The sequence below is a fragment of the Barbus barbus genome (genome assembly GCF_936440315.1).
Source record: "Barbus barbus genome assembly, chromosome: 27".
In the NCBI taxonomy this organism is placed as follows: domain Eukaryota; kingdom Metazoa; phylum Chordata; class Actinopteri; order Cypriniformes; family Cyprinidae; genus Barbus; species Barbus barbus.
Genome location: NC_136755.1, coordinates 8033160 through 8050380, shown reverse-complemented (window position 1 = coordinate 8050380; position 17221 = coordinate 8033160). Strand labels below are relative to the sequence as shown.

The 17221-nt window shown below is 39.3% G+C and overlaps 1 protein-coding gene across 1 annotated transcript; it reads right to left on the bottom strand.

The window, feature by feature from the left end:
- Window positions 1-228: 228 nt before the first annotated feature.
- On the bottom strand, window positions 229-16959 carry LOC306847423 (integrator complex subunit 3). The gene is made up of 29 exons (XM_079381373.1): window positions 16632-16959; window positions 16023-16106; window positions 14621-14704; window positions 14383-14496; window positions 14213-14297; window positions 14065-14131; window positions 13798-13939; window positions 12051-12180; window positions 11839-11936; window positions 11557-11748; window positions 11400-11487; window positions 11169-11248; window positions 10216-10307; window positions 9976-10082; window positions 8254-8373; window positions 7888-8017; window positions 7749-7803; window positions 7555-7658; window positions 7211-7375; window positions 4561-4714; window positions 4405-4473; window positions 3973-4048; window positions 3331-3444; window positions 3201-3249; window positions 2943-3110; window positions 2090-2190; window positions 1906-1978; window positions 1678-1831; window positions 229-1557 (listed from the first exon to the last, which is right to left on the bottom strand). Exons 1-29 carry the CDS (start codon window positions 16713-16715, stop codon window positions 1489-1491), a joined length of 3048 nt encoding a protein of 1015 aa, XP_079237499.1. The 5' UTR covers window positions 16716-16959; the 3' UTR covers window positions 229-1488.
- Window positions 16960-17221: the final 262 nt, after the last annotated feature.

The following is a 17221-nucleotide window of genomic DNA, read 5'->3' as shown; positions in this document are numbered from 1 at the left end:
GTCTACACCTCTTGTCTTATGCTACAGACATTGCAGTTTGTAGCTTTGACCACATCTGCAGTCCTTATGCCTCCCTGCAGCAGGATTATGGCATGTTAAGGAACCCAGTGTTATTCAGAATCACTAGAAAGGTCTCTTTACTGTCCTAAGTTATTGTAACCGTGACCTTTTATTGCCTGCCACCTGTAAAACCGTAAATGTCTAAAGGAGTGTTCCACAGGTGCATGTGCAATAATTGCTTATGGTTTATTGAACAAGCATAAAAACGTTTAAACCCTTTCCAATAAAGATATGTAAAGCTTTTTTGGATTTTACAAAATTATCTTTAAAATACATTACCATGAAACAGGGATGTTTCTTTTATATATATATCGAATTTCAAGTTGAAATTGTGCATAATGCATAACAGTGACTGTAAAATATGTATGTGTAAATGGCATATTTAGAGTTTTGATATTTAGGAAAGGGCAATTGGCAGACCTGGCAACCCTGCACTCCTGGTAGTTGGATTGCATTGAGAAAAACTGCATGCCAAGGAAAGCAGACATTCAGTATGCAAACTGAAGAAATAGTAAACAATACTGGAGTGTTGGTAGTATGCTATTGAGGTCAGCCAATAGGTTTGTTCTCATCCCAACAAGAATGCAAGACTTCAAATGCAAGACTTCAAACGTGACATTTTGGTTAGAAAACCAAACATTTTCCGCCCTTTTTTATTAATATCATAGTCCTTTAACATAGTTACAATCTGTTTTTATGAAAATAAGTCAGTAGAAAGAATTCTTTAAAAAGTCCATCAAGTCGAGTCCTCCGTTTGTAGGTCCTGCTTTCATTTCAAACATGAGATAAAAACTCCCAGACCTTCTGTAAAGTCTCGGCTCCACTCTGAAGAGCCACGGCGTCCAAATCTTTATTTATGATGGGCACGGGGGAAAGGTCTGTTCAACAAGAAAAGATAAAAGGCTTGAACCTGAACACCCCTATCTGCTTTCCACTATTCCAAAATGAACCAGTAAAATCTTCAATCAGTTTAAGATCCCTGTACTTCATGTTACAGTCTGGGTTCACTGCCATCAGTGGTAATTGCTCTTTGAAGTACATTACCATGAAGTTTTATGGGTGGGCCATTGGGGAACATTAAGTAACCCTCTCCTTTAAGGCAGTCTGTCTTGTTTGTACGTCTGTCAGTCTATGCCTGTCTGGATGTAGGTTCTCCAGGCTTAGCCGCCCCCATTGCGCCCGTCCTCACACTTAACCAAACTCTCGAGCTTGAAAGGAGTCCAGTGGTTAGAGAAGGCAGATGCTCATCTCCCAGGCTCCACCGCATTCGAGTCCAGAGAAAGAGTTGTGCCTCTACAGGAGGAAGAGTTTTTGGCCAGGCTGCCCCCGAGTGGCTGGAGCAGATGATTGGCAGGTAGTCTCCAGTGACGTCGCAGAGGGGGCATGGTTATGCTGGGTGTGGTTGGCGTGGAGACGAGGGTTTTCCTCTCAGTCGCTGTCAGATCCTACTGCTTTCCGTTTTCTCTTGGAAGCTTTGGGTTTGGAATCCTCTTCCTCCTGGAGAGCAGTCAACAAAGGCCATTTTAAACATAATAATAATAATAATAACAATAAGAATAATATGGGTGCTGGCCTGAAGGCTTTCGTGATGATGTCATGTTGCGAGCGTGGGTTTACCGAAGCGCTGCTGGACGCGCTCTCATCTTCATTGTTGGGTTGAGGAGCCGCACCCTTGCGGGATCGTGGCGAGGATGCTGGGGCTTTGCGTCGAGGTTTATGTTGTTTGGAGGAATCCTCATACTCCTCAGCTAATGAGAACAGATCACTGAACCTGGCAGAAGAAAAGAAAAACAGTTACGATAAAATAAATGATAATAATTGTGCTTTATCAAGCAAAAAACACACCTCATTTTGTGGGCCTCATCACAGCTGGCCTGAACATGCTGTAGGGCTTGTAATATGGGCGTCTGGGAAAAGACTGATACAACAAGAACAACATTGTTTAAATCAATATAAACAGTAAAACAGACAACTAGACTGAGTATTTAATAGCATTTTATGGAACGTAAGAGTCTGATGTTGAACTCACAATTGTTCTTGGTGTTGCTGAGATTGAGTCTCAAACTGTCCAGATGTTCCAGCATCTGTTCTAGGGTCAGCTGAGCCAGTTTACTGCTGGAGCTCCTCAAACTTCACAAAAACACAAGTCAAATAGGTGTCTTTTTAAAAATGTCACAACTTTTTACAAGTTTGAGGTCGGTAAGATTTTTTAATGTTTTTGAAAGACTCATCTGCTCACCAAGGCTGCATTAATTTGACCAGAAACAGTAAAAACAGTCATATTGTGATGTTACTGTGATTTTGAATAACTGTTTTTAACTTGAACACATTTTAAAATGTCATTTATTTCTGTGATTTCAAATTGCTGAATAAAATGATAAAACTTACTGATTTGTGAACAGTACTGAGCTTTAGAATGGTAATGTATAAACAAAATAAATAATGTCACATGACTTTAATTTTTCCAAATTAGAGAATCATTATTTCAATTCAGTATATGCAAAACGTTTAGAGCAAATAAAGATGTACTTAAAATAGTATTTTCCACATATTTATTCCTTGCATGAACACATGGAAGTGTGTTTAATAATTTATTTGAAGGACATTTAATAATAGATTTGTGAAATAAATCAAACCGAAGCAAATATTATCATATTTGCTAGTCATGACAATGAGTGGGCAGACAACTGGCCCACAGGCAAGATCTTCATAATGTTGGGTAATTTTACAGTATAAATATTTAATGCATTTCATGTTTCTCCAGGGCTACAGACCCTGCGTTCAATCCACTTGAGCTTGAATCTCAACCTTTGCGTGCTCAGCCCAGGGCCTTTAACACTCCACATCCATCTTTCAGTTCTGAGGGCTGAATATGTCATTACCTCTGTCGTTTACGGGGCATGTTGTTGTTCTTGATGAGTAGGGCTTTGATGTGTTCTCCCAGCAGGTCGTCGTGTTTCGCCACCCAGTGCCGCAGGATGCTGGTGGTGAACTGATCCTCTTGGTTATAAGGTCGGCTCAGCACCATCTTCACCATCTCCTCACTCGGCCTTCAGCACAACACAGCAAAAAAACAAAACAAATTATGACTGCGTCCCACAGCAGACAAGATTAATAACCATCTGTGTGAAAAGACTTACTTTTCTCTTCGTAACTGCAGCAGCAGGCAGGACAGAGCTTCTGGATGTTCTGTGAGTAGAGAGCGAAGAGGATTATGGGTGGACCGAGTATGTGTAGCGTGAAAGTGTGTCTATGGAGAGAGACGCTCACCCTTGTATTTGAGGTGCTGTAAAATGGGGATGATGGTCTCCAGAGGGATACTGTGCGCCAGGAAAAGCTGCCATGTGCTATACTGCTCAAACGTTTCCCAGTCCAGAGACTGAACTAAAACACACAGATGCACAGAACAAAATTAGCTTTATGATTGTCTGCCACATTCACACAGATAAACAACTAAATATCACACTAAAGCTTTTTTTGGCAAAGACGTCTGATGCTCACATTTGTCAGGGTGAAAAACTAACTTTTCCATTAAAAATCAATATTTATTATAGTTAAATGTGTTCATTGTCATATTATAACTACACAGACGAAACAAGCTAAGAACATTTATGAATTAGTTTATTGCTTTTATGTATAAATATCAAGACTTCATTTAGTAGCATAAAAAAGTTATTCAAAATGGAAATAGATTATATAGAGAAAGTGAGCAAAGAACACTGTGATAACTGTAACCGATTTAGTTGCCCAAGGGCATTTTTTCCACCTTTACCTTGAATTTGGAGGGCATTTTTGGCTTAAGCCCCAATTCATTTTCAAACTTGGCGTTTGGTTTGTAACTATGCAATTTGAACAGAGACTTGTGGTGTCAGATGGTGAACCATGAGAGCTTGAAAACGGCTGTAAACCTACTGAGGATGTTGAAGACTGAGTCTTTACGGAACATCACCAGATTACCCATCATCACGTGACACATCAGCTCCTGAAGCTGTGAGGTTAAAACAAGAGTAAGATGTTAAAAGCGATTTGAAGAAAAAAAATAATCTAAATGTAATCAGTGTTAAAGGGAAGTTCAGCCAAAAATAGGATTTTTTCCATCACTCACCCTCGTGTCACACCCTAGTTGCTAGCCTAAATTAAATCTGATCATCTTTACAAACAAAATAATTTGTCTTTATGAACTTTCTGAAGCCTCAGAGTTTTGCTATAATAGACTTTCTATGAAGGGAAAGAAATCTCCCAGGTTTCATTAAAAATATCTTAATTTGTCTTATGGGTTTGGAATGACACGAAAGGGAGTACATTTTTGGGTCAACTTTCCATTTAAAGGTGTATATTTGAAACCTGTGCCGAATCAATGACAGCCACGATCATGTTGAGGAGCTCTCCACTACGCAAGGTCTCATCTGGGAACTGTACAGCACAGACACAGATAAAGTCAAACAAGGTTGTGAAAGCCTCCGTTGCAGGCACATGGTGTTGGAGTATGAGGTGTGTTACCTCTGAATAGATGGAGGGGGTTAGGTAGCACAGGAGCCTCACATCATCCTCCTGACAGGCCTTCATGTCCATCATCAAGCAGGTGTGCAGGTCTCCCAGAGCCGTGGCCTGAGCAAAGGACTCGTACAGGCTCATCTTACCCGCCGCCGCTTTGCTGTAAAAACACACAAAACAGTCTACTACGCGCTCAGAGTAGGGCTGCATGATTAATCGAAAGAAAAAAGGGACTTATGGCTTAGTGATTATCAAATTGCACAGGGTGGGATTTCATTAAACACGTGCTCTGTATTCAAGGCTTTCACGGGTCTACTTGGATGCGAAAACCCGAGGCTCGTCCTGAAAGGGTTTGGGTCCAAAACGTCCAAGAGTGCCTCGGACATGGGATGGGTTCAGTATTAGTGGCCTCAGGTAGGGTTGGGAATCGAAAATCGATTCCAATTCCAGAATTGGATACTTAAGGTCGGGAATCGGATACTTGTAAAATTTAAATTTCGATTCCTGTGTGTGCTTTTTTTTTTTCTTCATCAGTGAGGACCCGAACTAGTGATCTGCCAGGACCTTGCTCGCTCATCTAAAAACGCTCCAAAGTTTGGCTACATTAGCGATCAGAAGCCAAAAAAAAGCCAAGTATAATATCTGTGATAAGCTAAAGCATGTTGCAACAGAGGTGTCACCACCAACGTGACATTAATTTAATAGATTGTTAAAGATCGCAAACATGGTTCACACACCAGCATGATTCTATTCCTAAATTACAATGATTTGTCTGTTTCATTCCTCAACATTTGATGCGTATGATGCGATCAATGTTGTGATCACTTGGTTCGTCCGTGCAGCATACGATCACACAGTCAGTGTGATTTGAACATTCAAATCTGCATTTGCGCTGCCACTGACCTAAAGACAGCAGCTGTCATGCATATGAATTAAACAGCTTCACAGTCTTTTCAACCACGCAGTATCATTATTTCTGTGCTACAAACATTCAAATCACAGAAATACTGGGATAAATTTATAGTTCAGACAAACTTTGATGTGTACATGCAGCTCTATTTTGCACAAAAACAGAGTCTTTTATGTAGCCTTTTGATTTTTGTTCATGGTATTTAGCTGCAACTAAACGATTTGCAAAAAGAGACACAGGATAAATGTTTGATAACATTTTTTAATCACACCAGAATCGATAAGCAGAATCGGAATTGATCAATTTCAAACGATACCCATCCCTAGTCTCAGGTAATTTATAATAACTGTGCTTTTACCAAATGGACCCGATAACTTCGTACACAGAAATCCTTCTTATAGATATGAGATCCATCAGGAAAAGCCACTCGCTTCATTACATTGCGTGTTCATGCAGGGCTTTTCTTTTTATGTGCAGAAGCCCTTTGCTGGAATGAGATGAATAGCGATGCAGACAAGACTAGTGATTCAATGATTTGTTGGTCTATCAATAAAATTTTTATCGAGCTATCATGTTTATTTTTCCAATCCACTGGTCACAACTGAAAGACAAACTCACAAATAACTTCTATCCATCAGGCCAGCAATAATAATTATGTAAATAAATAAACGAAAGTAATGAAGCAGTGACCAAATTAATCAGCAGGAAAAAAAAAAAAAAGAAGAAAAAAAAAAAATTCAATTTATGCACATCAGGTTGGGATGATTTGGTTTGATTTTAGGACCCGAGAAGACCTCTACTCTGTTTGTGCCTGCATGAGCAAAATTGACTCTTCGCAAAGACCCGCCCCCCTTCGTTGCTGTTGCTATGTCTAACAAGTCACTCTGCTCTTGCGCTACACCTTATGTTCTCACGCAGTGAAAAATACATTGCAGAGCAAAGAGGAAACTGACAACGCGCCGACAGACAAGACAGAGCAGGTTACTTTAGGTATGAAACAAAGTCTTAGCTTTCAAATTGTCATTTTTAAGAAATTCAAACAATAAATACCGTTTTGTGGCTCTTTAATGTGTTGTGCAGCGCCTCAGTTCAAGCGGCACGTGAAGCGATCATCTCTTCCTCTTTACTAGTTATAGCATGAAATAAACATGAATGAACATCAGAAGGTACTGTATCTTGTTTCACCCGTGGAAAGGCATCAAAACGCCATTTTTCAAGTTCAAGCCCTCTGACATCAATCTACTCTCCTTTCTGGTTTGTTTGTCGGACAAAAATGGCAGATTCAGCGTTATGATTGGTCAGATCACCTGTCAATCAAACTCCTGGAGAAGGGTCAATTAACTCTCCATTCCAGCAGGTGGCAGTAGTCTGTATTTGTCATTCAAAAAGGGGAACTAGAATAGCTGAAACTGCTGATAAACAATGACAAGAGCCTTCTATGTTTGCCCTACTGGGTGTGTTGTTTACTTGTTTTTGTCACATCCGCATTTCTTGTCATGTACTGCTTTGCTAAGCCGAACAGCCAATCAGATTTAGCTCCCTCAACGACAGGCTTTGCTGCCAATTCAACATGCTCAATTGGCCAAAAATCCATCGACAGGGTCAGTCTAGTGCTTAACTACAGCCTGACACTGGTAGACCATCAGCTTGGTGTGTCATCGCCATAACAAAATAGAAACCACCCGATTGGCGATATATCTTGTTGCGCATCACTTGGATGGTATTATTTGGACTTTTTGATCCTACCTAGCTTTGAGGTAGTAGAGCAGATGATAACCGATTTTCGGCTGTTTCTGGTAGAGCTCGGCGAGCAGGTCCAGCAGGACAGAGAAGCCGCTGTTGTCCTCCTGCATTTGACACAAGTTCCTGAAGATCAGACACACCGGCTTACACACGGACTCCTCCAATGACCTGCACACACAGAGCAACCCATTAGCCTCTTCATTAAGAAAAATGAACAATAGTGACAGGAAAATATGGAGGGGAATCAGGACACAATGCAGGCTGGAACCAAAGACATATCTAACGCGAACCACTAAATAATGTGCAAACCGACCAGACAGGAAGTCGAGAAAGAGAGAGAAACATACTCTTCTGTGATCTCCTCAGGCAACACATCTCCTCTGAAGTGACTCTTAAACAGTTCAGCCAGACAGGAAGCTAGAGTAGACATCTGCTCTGAGTCAAAATCCTCCTGAAAGAGGACAAATAATAAAAACAAAAATGTGTATCATCAACTGTATTTAAAGCTCCGATCGCAATTTTAACCCTGAGCAAAGCTCACCTCTAAAATAAGATCCACAATTTCCTGCATGACCTCACAATGCGTTTCTGTGTCACTAAGAGAGAAAGAGACAAATTGACACCCATGCAACTGAGATCTTATTATAACTGTAAAACATGTTATTAATCACGTGTCTCACCTTCCTTTCTGCAGCTGCAGAACCCTTTCTTTAAGTGCCTCGTCCAATTGGTCCACAAAAGGTGTGATGTCAGCAGGCTCGTCAATGTAGGTTTCCTTAATCTGATGGAATCTGAACTCTCGTTTTTTACCTTGGGATAAACAAGGGTTCATATCATGATGGCACGGATATGAACTGAAAATACAGAAGTGGGTCATGGACATCATTTTGAGTCAGAGCCACTGATCTAGATTCTGTCATGACTGAATACTAAAGCAGAGAACATGTGCTCCACTCCAACTGAAGTAACGCTGTGAAGCCAAACCGTAATTGGTTGATCTGAAGGCGTGAGCTAAAATCTATCTGCCATTACTGCAAGCATCTTACCCTTGTTGTTCAATTCTTCCTCATCGTCACTGAAGGTAGCATCTGTGTTGTCATAGCAACCATCTTCCTTATCAAGCACATGATTGTCCATCTCCAAGGGAACAGATTCCTCCATTTTTGCTACAAAAAGTACAGGAAAAAATTAAATAAATATATATATTAAAACGTGCTATAATTCAATTCAATTCCACTGACTTTTGAGATTATACATTTTAAGGTTATAATCCTTGCTGGATCTTAATTTTAATATTTCTACACTAGTGGATCTCAACCAGGTGTCCTTCTTAATTTTAATTTAAGGTCTAAACTATTTTATTGTCTAAAAATTGCTGTTTCAGTATTTAAAAAAGTCCCTGTAATCACAAATGAATAGATCAATTGTAAATTCATTGGTAATATTAAAGTGTAAACTCCAAAAGACCAAATTCTGGAACTAGAGAAAATAATTATTTTAATTATTTTATTTCATTGTATCAATTAAAGCTGCAGTCCGTAACTTTTTTGGTTAAAACTAAATAAATATTTGAGCAAGTACATAACCAGCCAGTGTTCAAAACTATCGCCTTACTAGTCCGATTCACAACAGTTAGTTTATAATAATGTTTTATAATTTGAGTGGTATGGGTAGGTTTTCATGGGAAATTAGAGCGTGGCACTGCGTCATTACGTCACGTCTGAAGTTTTCCCGGCTACTAGGCTATCGCATGTGAGGATCTTGCAGGTGAAGGATCGTTTATAGCCTTTTCTCACAGCAGCTACAATAATTAAATTTCTCATTTTGATGGTGGATTGTAATCCAGAAAGGATTATGTTTATGAAACATGTGAATGAAATTAAATTCCAGTTTTAAATGTTCTTCTGATTACAGATTACACACAATTTGCATTTTATAGAAAACCAGTTGGAAGGGAGCATAGTTTGCTTTTTGGGTTAAAATAATTTCTTAATATGAAATTCGGCAGACTTGTAATTTACTTGTTCAGATGGCAATATACGGTGAAAATTCTCATTTGGGTCATATATTCCAAGACGTAGGCTAGAATCTGTGATTCCTAAGTACAGTATCCCCACTGGTGCGGTGACTGACACACATACTCCCTCAATACATTAGATTCATCCGCGCAGGAGCCGTGCCGGAGCACAACCCCACGCACGGAAGATAATGCCGCACAAAGCTGCAATACCAGGTTTTCAAACAGAGATGGCGACAATGAGGCAAGACTTACGGACTGCAGCTTTAAATATTCATATAATATTAATAGATATACATGCTGAATAATATTTAATTATTTTAGTTTCACTTAGTTTAATTTTATATTTTCTGTAACTAAAAAAAAGTTTGAAACAGAGCAGCTTTGTCATTTCAGCAAAGTACTAAAAATATCTCTGAGGGCCTTCAATATAGTCCTTGATTAAAAAGTCAGAAATGTTGAGGACCACTATAAACACTTCATATTTCTGCTGAAGCATTTATTTTACTGATGAGATTAAATTTGCACGTTTTAGCATCACATTCACTGTCATTTATCCTGAATTACACAAAAATGCTCACAAATCCCTCTTCCTAACAAAAGAGGTTTATCAAGGTTAATATGCAAGTTTAGTGCGTAGTATGTTGAAAAAAAAAGAATGTCTGTTTTGTATATTTCTGGTGGACTAAATGGTTTTGGAGCTTTTGTTTTTGACATGACTGGCAATGAATCAGTGGAGTGGAGCTCTGACCTTCAGTGGGCGGCGAGGGGGAATTGCAGAACTCTGGGAAGCGTTCTCGCAGCATAGAGCGCAGCTCACGGTCCAGTTTAGGGTTGTCAAACAGAGGTGCTAGGTGACTGAGAGCGAGAGAGATAGTAGGGATCATTATATTGAAAGCATCTCTAAATCAGCGGAAAGACACTGGTGGCATTCTTGATGAAGTATCTGTATGAGAACATGCTAATAAGTGTGTGTATGTGATAAACTCACGCCAGAACTCTCTTCTCCATGATGAAGTTTAGAGAGTTGAAGACGCCCTGCCGCACTTGACCCTCAAGAGGAGGAAAAAAGTTTGGGATTACCTGAAGTGGAATAAAATAGCAGGTTAACCCAAGATTTGAAAGACTGGAATTCACAACACACAGAACTTCCTCTGTAAAATCTTCTTATAATGTTTTCCCACAAACATGGCTTCGGTTACATCAGCATTTTCTTCTAGTAGCACTTCCTTGTTTGCATTAGTTAACTACATTAGTTAACATGAAGTAACATGAACATTGAACAGCTGTAGATTTATTGAAAATAATAACAAAAAAACTAAAGTCAACAACACTTTAATACTGAATATACATATTTCTATTATTGTCTGAATGTACATATTTCTATATGTCTCTGTCAAAAAGATTTGACAAAATTACTTCTAAAGCATGTATCAATCTTAGTTAATGACTTCATGTTAATTTCAACATGCACAATAAATTGTATAAATCTAAAGTTGTATTAATAATGTTAATATTTAATGGACCTGAGCAAACAACAGTTGTATTTTTATTAATTAATGTTAACAAAGATTAAGAAAATACTGTAACTAAGGCATTGATCATTGTTAGTTACCGCAGTAACTAATGTTAACTAAGATCTTATTGTAAAGTGTCACTGTTATTTCAAATGGAAAGTCATCATACTTTGGAAAAAAAGAAAAAGAAAAAAAAACCGTGTATGAAAATAAAAGGAATATTCTTCAGAATAATGTGTATAGATGAACTTTGCACCATAATACATGTATAATTGGGTCCATTTTGATTTGATGTAGTTTTAAATTGTAGATTGGATTTAAAAAAACAACATTTCTGGTAAATTGTTTTAGTGGCCATTACTCACACTACTGTGTATGACATTAACAAGCTCTTAGATACAGTAAGAACAGAGAGAGAGTTTCTCACCCGACACATGAAGTCCAGTAGTGTGGCTGTTATAGCAGGATGTGGTTTCATGGAGTGATGCATCACCAAAATGGCTGGCTCTGAAAAAACAAGAGTCCGAAAGAGAGAGATATCAAAGGAAAATAAAAGCAGAGCATCAGTGACTGGGTGAAGGCAAAGCATGTGGTTTGTACATGTCTGTTTACAAAGTCAAATCTAAATAGCAAAATAATGGCTTCCAGCCTCTCTTACCGATGTTCATGATGCTGTCTTTCTCGGGGTTGAAGAACAGCCAGTCGTAGAACAAGGCCAGTTTGGCATTAGATGCAGCAACATTAGACTGCAGAGAGAGACAGATTGAAATGGAATCCAAAATTACTTAAGTCAAAGGTTTTTAGTAATTACTTACCGTGCAGGTAGTCAGGAGCCATCCAATGATCGCCCAGCGCGGCAGAATGTCAGAACTCAGCACTTCATTGGATGGATGAACCACACCGCATATGTAGCGAATGAGGTCACAGCGCAGCGATTGGCTTTCAGCTGTGGACAGATACTGCCGCTGAAACCAGTCCTGATAGCGCTTCTGCTGGCCAAACCGAACCTGCAGCCAGGAAGAGCAGGAGTTTTTGCCTTTCAAGTAATAAACGTATTGTGGTTTCAGTGTCAGGTGACAGTGTTTGTGTGTATTTACCCGTGAGGTCATGAACAGCAGCTTGGTCTCCATGTCAGGGGTGAGTCGACAGGCCAGAAACTTGCGTGAGGTTCTGGAGGTGAGGAGCTGCAATATACCTGCAGCAGGACGGGACAAAACAGACCAATTTAATAACACACACACAGACTTTACTGTGCGTACTATTTATGTCCAAAACTGATGCATTACTGTAGAAATTCGCTCCCACACACCTGTGAACTGTGGGCTAAGGGTCTGAGGATTGTGCAGCAGGTCTCTCCACAGTAACTCCAACTCAGGAATACGAGCCACATTCTGTAAGAGTCTGACCAGATCCCTCCCGATGATAAAACACTCCATGAACTGTTAAAACACAGACACATAGCAATTTAAAAATATGAAACGCCACTGAATGGCAAAAAAAAATTAAACCGTAACAACAGCAGCAACATCTGTAATGTGTAATAAAATACTGAGAAAAAAGTTATGCATTAGAATTTGAGTGGATGGAAACAGGGTTTTTCAAATAAATACTGTTCTTTTGAACTTTCTATTAGTCAGAATCTAGTAAAAATGTATCATGATTTCCACAAAAATATTTAAATTTAACATTGATAATAATAAGAAACGTTTCTTGAGCTGCAAGTCAGCATATAACAATGATTTCTGAAGGATCATGTGACACTGAAGACTGGAGTAATGATGCTAAAAATTCAGCTTTGCATCACAGGAATAAATTACATTTTAAAATATATTCAAATAGAAAGCAGTTATTTTAAATTGTAATAATATTTCACAAAATTGCTGTTTTTACTGTATTTTTGAGAAATAAATACAGCCTTGCTGTGCATTAAAAAAAAATAAAAAATCTTACTGACCCTAAACTTTTAAACAGCAGTGTGTATATTATAGATTTAAATATTTAATTTGTTTACCTACATGTCATTTGACCATTATTTGATTATCAAAATCACTGTTAGTTGAAGCTCCAGTGCACTAAAAGACCAGGAACATTTACATAAGGCATGTACAGTCAATTTCAATTTCATGGTGTCTATAAATCTGTTGAATAATTGCTGACAGCCTAATTTAAATCACAGCTGGTTCAAGCCCAAGTCACAAGTTAAATCCAAAGTGCTCTCTTGGGAACTGCTGACCCAGATACAGACATCACAATCCTGCTTTAGTGCCCTTGAGCGAGACACTTCACCTCTGCCGGCTCCAGGGAGAGCGCCCTTGAAATTAGTCTATGGTGAGTCGCTCTGAATAAAAAGTATTTATCTTTCTTTTCATTCCTGGCCTTTTTTGTTTTTTTTATACAGATAATGGAATTAAGAAAAGTTGTGATCCAGATTTAAAGTTATGCATCATGTGTCAACTCCATGATGTGTATGATACTGTATGATACAGTACAGTATGATATAGATCATGGAGCTCATACTCGAGGAGGAAGAAAAACAAAAAAAAACACCTCATGCAATTTGGTACAGTTGCTGATATATGGCCAAAAGTAAGATGAAATTCTGTAGCTCTGTAGTTTTTATTGTGGGGGTCAAAACATAACGCAATGCAATGATGATTGAGAGATGAACAAATTAACGTTGTATGGATAATCAAGTAAACTTAAATTGCTTCAGTCCAGTAAGTGTTCATCTTGAAATATTATGAACAATATAGAAGTGTTTTTTACATTTACTTCATAAAAAATTATTAAAGATTTCACAGCAAAAAGACATGTGAAGTTTGAACTATCAATCAGATGACAGAAGGCATGATGTAATAGATTGTGTACAATAGCTTTTTCATAAGGTTTGGTCATGTTAAATATGATACAGTAGGCTTTATAGGGTTAAATAATTAACACAGACCCAAGCAAAAATTCCTCAAAAATCCTTTAGCCTTGTACTTCATGTAACTAAAAACATGCACAAAAAAAAAAAAAAACACTGTGTCCAGAACTGAAGTCTTTCCAGTACTCACCCTCTCTCTGAGCAGACCGATGCAGAAGTCCACCTCTCTCTGTCTGAGGGGCAGCAGGCTTGGTGTCCCATGGTCCACTATGAGCCTCAGGTACGTGTACACAGACATGGCCACCAACATCCCGCTTTTCACCACCCACTCTCTGTCCATCACACAAACACATTCACAAAGCTGCCAATAAACTCACGCTGGTCTATTTGCATGGACGCAGTTATCGCCGACAGTGCAACAATTACACTGCATGCTGTTCGACTCAAAACTTCTCACCTCTGATCCACTAAGATCTCCAATACGTTCTCTGCCAACCACAGGTTTTTGTTGGAGATGTCTCCCCCTGCAGATTGACGCAAGTTAGACACATGATGTAGGGATACACTGTAAATGTAGCATGATTTGCATCTGTGTGTGAACGCACCAGCAATCTGTTTTATGAGCGTCATGAGAACCCCATCTACTCCAATGACTCCGCTCTTCACCAGCTCTTTGACCAACCACACCAGCTGCCCACACACACAGAAGACACGACGTCACCAGTGTGTTACTGTAAAATTCAGTGTTGTTAAATGACATCAGACTGGAGCCCACCTGTGTACGGCACACGTCCTGAAGCTTGAGGAACTTCTCCATAAGGATCTGGTTGATTTTGATGAGCACCACATTCATACCGTCCCGATTCACCAACGTCAGGTCTCTGTAGCACTGCAGGACATAATACTATATTAATGGTGGGATTCTGGGAGAACAGTGCGAGTAGAAGAGCTTTCTGTGGTATGCATGCATGCATGTATGTGAATAAGATCTCATGTACGAAGCATCAACATACCCTCTGTGCTTGTGGGGGCTCTGTGAGCAGAAGCATGAAGAGACCCAGACAAACCTCCTCATGCTGCTGTGGACCCTTACACACCTGAATACACACATTCCCATTAAACATCATCACCCAATTGTATTTGAATTTTATTTTAGGCCTTTTATCCACTTTTCAAATTTCAAGCCAGTCATGAATGAAATGTTGAAGAGGAGATAGGGGAGTTGGATCAGGAAATTACAAGTTGCAAGCCAGATTTGATCCCATGTACCTCACCTGAGCACCACAATTCAACATGCATTAATCATTAATCATGCATTTAGCCAGAAGGCCTTGGCTAAATGTCATGCTATTCTTCTGTCTGATAAAAACTGTTTAGCATATGTGACCCTGGACCACAAAACCAGTCTTAAGTTGCACAGAGATATTTGTAGCAATAGCCAAAAATACACTGTATGGGTCAAAATTATAGACTTTTCTTTTATGCCAAAAATCATTAGGATATCAAGTAAAGATCATGTTCCATGAATATATGTTGTAAGTTTCCTACCGTAAAAATATCAAAACTTCATTTTTGATTAGTAATTTGCAATGCTAAGGACTTTATTTGGACAACTTTAAAGGCGATTTTCTCAATATTTAGATTTTTTTTCCCAATATTTAGAAAATTCAGCTTTGATCACAGGAATAAATTACATTTTAAAATGTATTCAAATAGAAAAGAGTTATTCTAAACTGTAATAATATTTTACAATATTACTGTTTTTACTGAATTTTGGATCAAACAAATACAGCCTTGGAGAGCATAAAGAGACTTCTTTTTATGTAGTAACTGTTTTATAAAATAATTTTGACTATGTCACAGCTAAAGTAGTCGAAGAGAATTTCCAGTATGTGCCAAAACAAAACCTTTTTGCCACAACTATATTCCCAATACAGTGAATCATATTTCTGCTTAAATTTGCATGTCCTAAAGTATAAAAGGCTGGACCTCCACATTAAGAATCGCAAAGGAGAGGCCAATTGTGTAGGATAACAGAGTTCCCACACTTTTTGACCAGTGAATTTATTCATTTACAGCTGAATGATAATTGGCGGAAAAATTTTTAAATGACCATATTTATCATACAAACGTCAACAATAAGAGTCAACAGATATCTTTGTGCAGATAGAGTTATGTGGACATGGTGTTGTCTACACAAACACTCAAAAAGGACAACATATAGGTGAGCAAACATTTTCAAACATCTAGAAAAAAGTAAATACTACATTAAAGTCTTTGTAGCATTTTACTAATTTACTTTACTTTTCCATGCCTGAAAAATCACAACTTTAAAATTCCACTCTATGTCCAGGTTTTTATGATGTGTGAATCCTGATGTGTTATCATAAGTGTGTGTAATTGATAAACACTCACATGAGCAGTGAGAGCATCATTGGTTTCCCGCTCTGACATTCCATTGGTTATAGATGTGGTGATGCTCACACACCTCTCCAGGCGCTGCACACACACACACACACACACACACACACACACACACACACACACACACCGGTGAGTGCAGAGCAATATGGATGCATGCATGAATGCCATGTCAAAAACACCAAACAACAAAATAACACTGCAGATCCTAATAACAGTTCATGCATAAATATTCTAATCTGAATTAAAGGCATGACTGCATCAATTTTTAATACCTTCCCCAGCAGATGGTGAGTCACTGACACCATCAGCTGTCATTTAGGACATGTATGACATGATAACATCTTTGAACGTTCAGCACACATCATGTTTGCACCGCTGCCTCAACTCCTTCCTTTATATTTGAATGAACAAATAAGAAAACAAAAGCCATCCCTGCAACTATCAGCCCTGACCTACAAGTCTGATAGTGTCAACTTCTCCATTCTGCTCGTCCTTTTGTTATTGTACTTAGTTTTCCCCATGTTTTTCTTCGCTAATGGGTGCTGTGAAGGACGCACTGACACGTATGTTGACGGCCGAAGGGAATGAGTCGATCCCTACCTCCTCCAGCTCATCTTTGGCGTCCAGGCTGGTGGACACCAGAAGGCGACCCTGCGCTTTACCCTTAGCCGGCGAGGGCTCCATCTCCTCCCGCCTCGCTGCGCCCACACACACGGGACCTGACGGGGGTTTAGGGCGCTGTTTGAAACCCTTCCCTCACTGTTTCCGTGGGTCTGTGGGGCTTATGAACTAGATAACCCTCTTTCCGCCCAGTCCTAGGCGCCTACAGTGTGTTTACGACTCTTAATTCGCCACCTTCACGCGACCACTCCAGTGTTTCTACAGTGTCCGACTGTAACAATTCAACTTCCGCAGGACATGGTGGCTTAGCGGAAGTGTTCCGAACGCGAATTGAAGGCGGAGCGGAGCGACTCATTTATACCAATCGCGTGCTGGGGATTTTGATTGACGTGGCGGTTGACCAATCACGGTGATGGCACTGTCAGCGAGACCCGTTAGACAAAAAGAAGCCCGTGCAACTTGACAAGAACGCTGCTTCTGTGTAAACATGTGGGTAAACACTCAGACACACAGTAAACTAAAGGGTTAGAGTGAAGCTAATGAAACCTGGATAAATGCGTACTGACTTT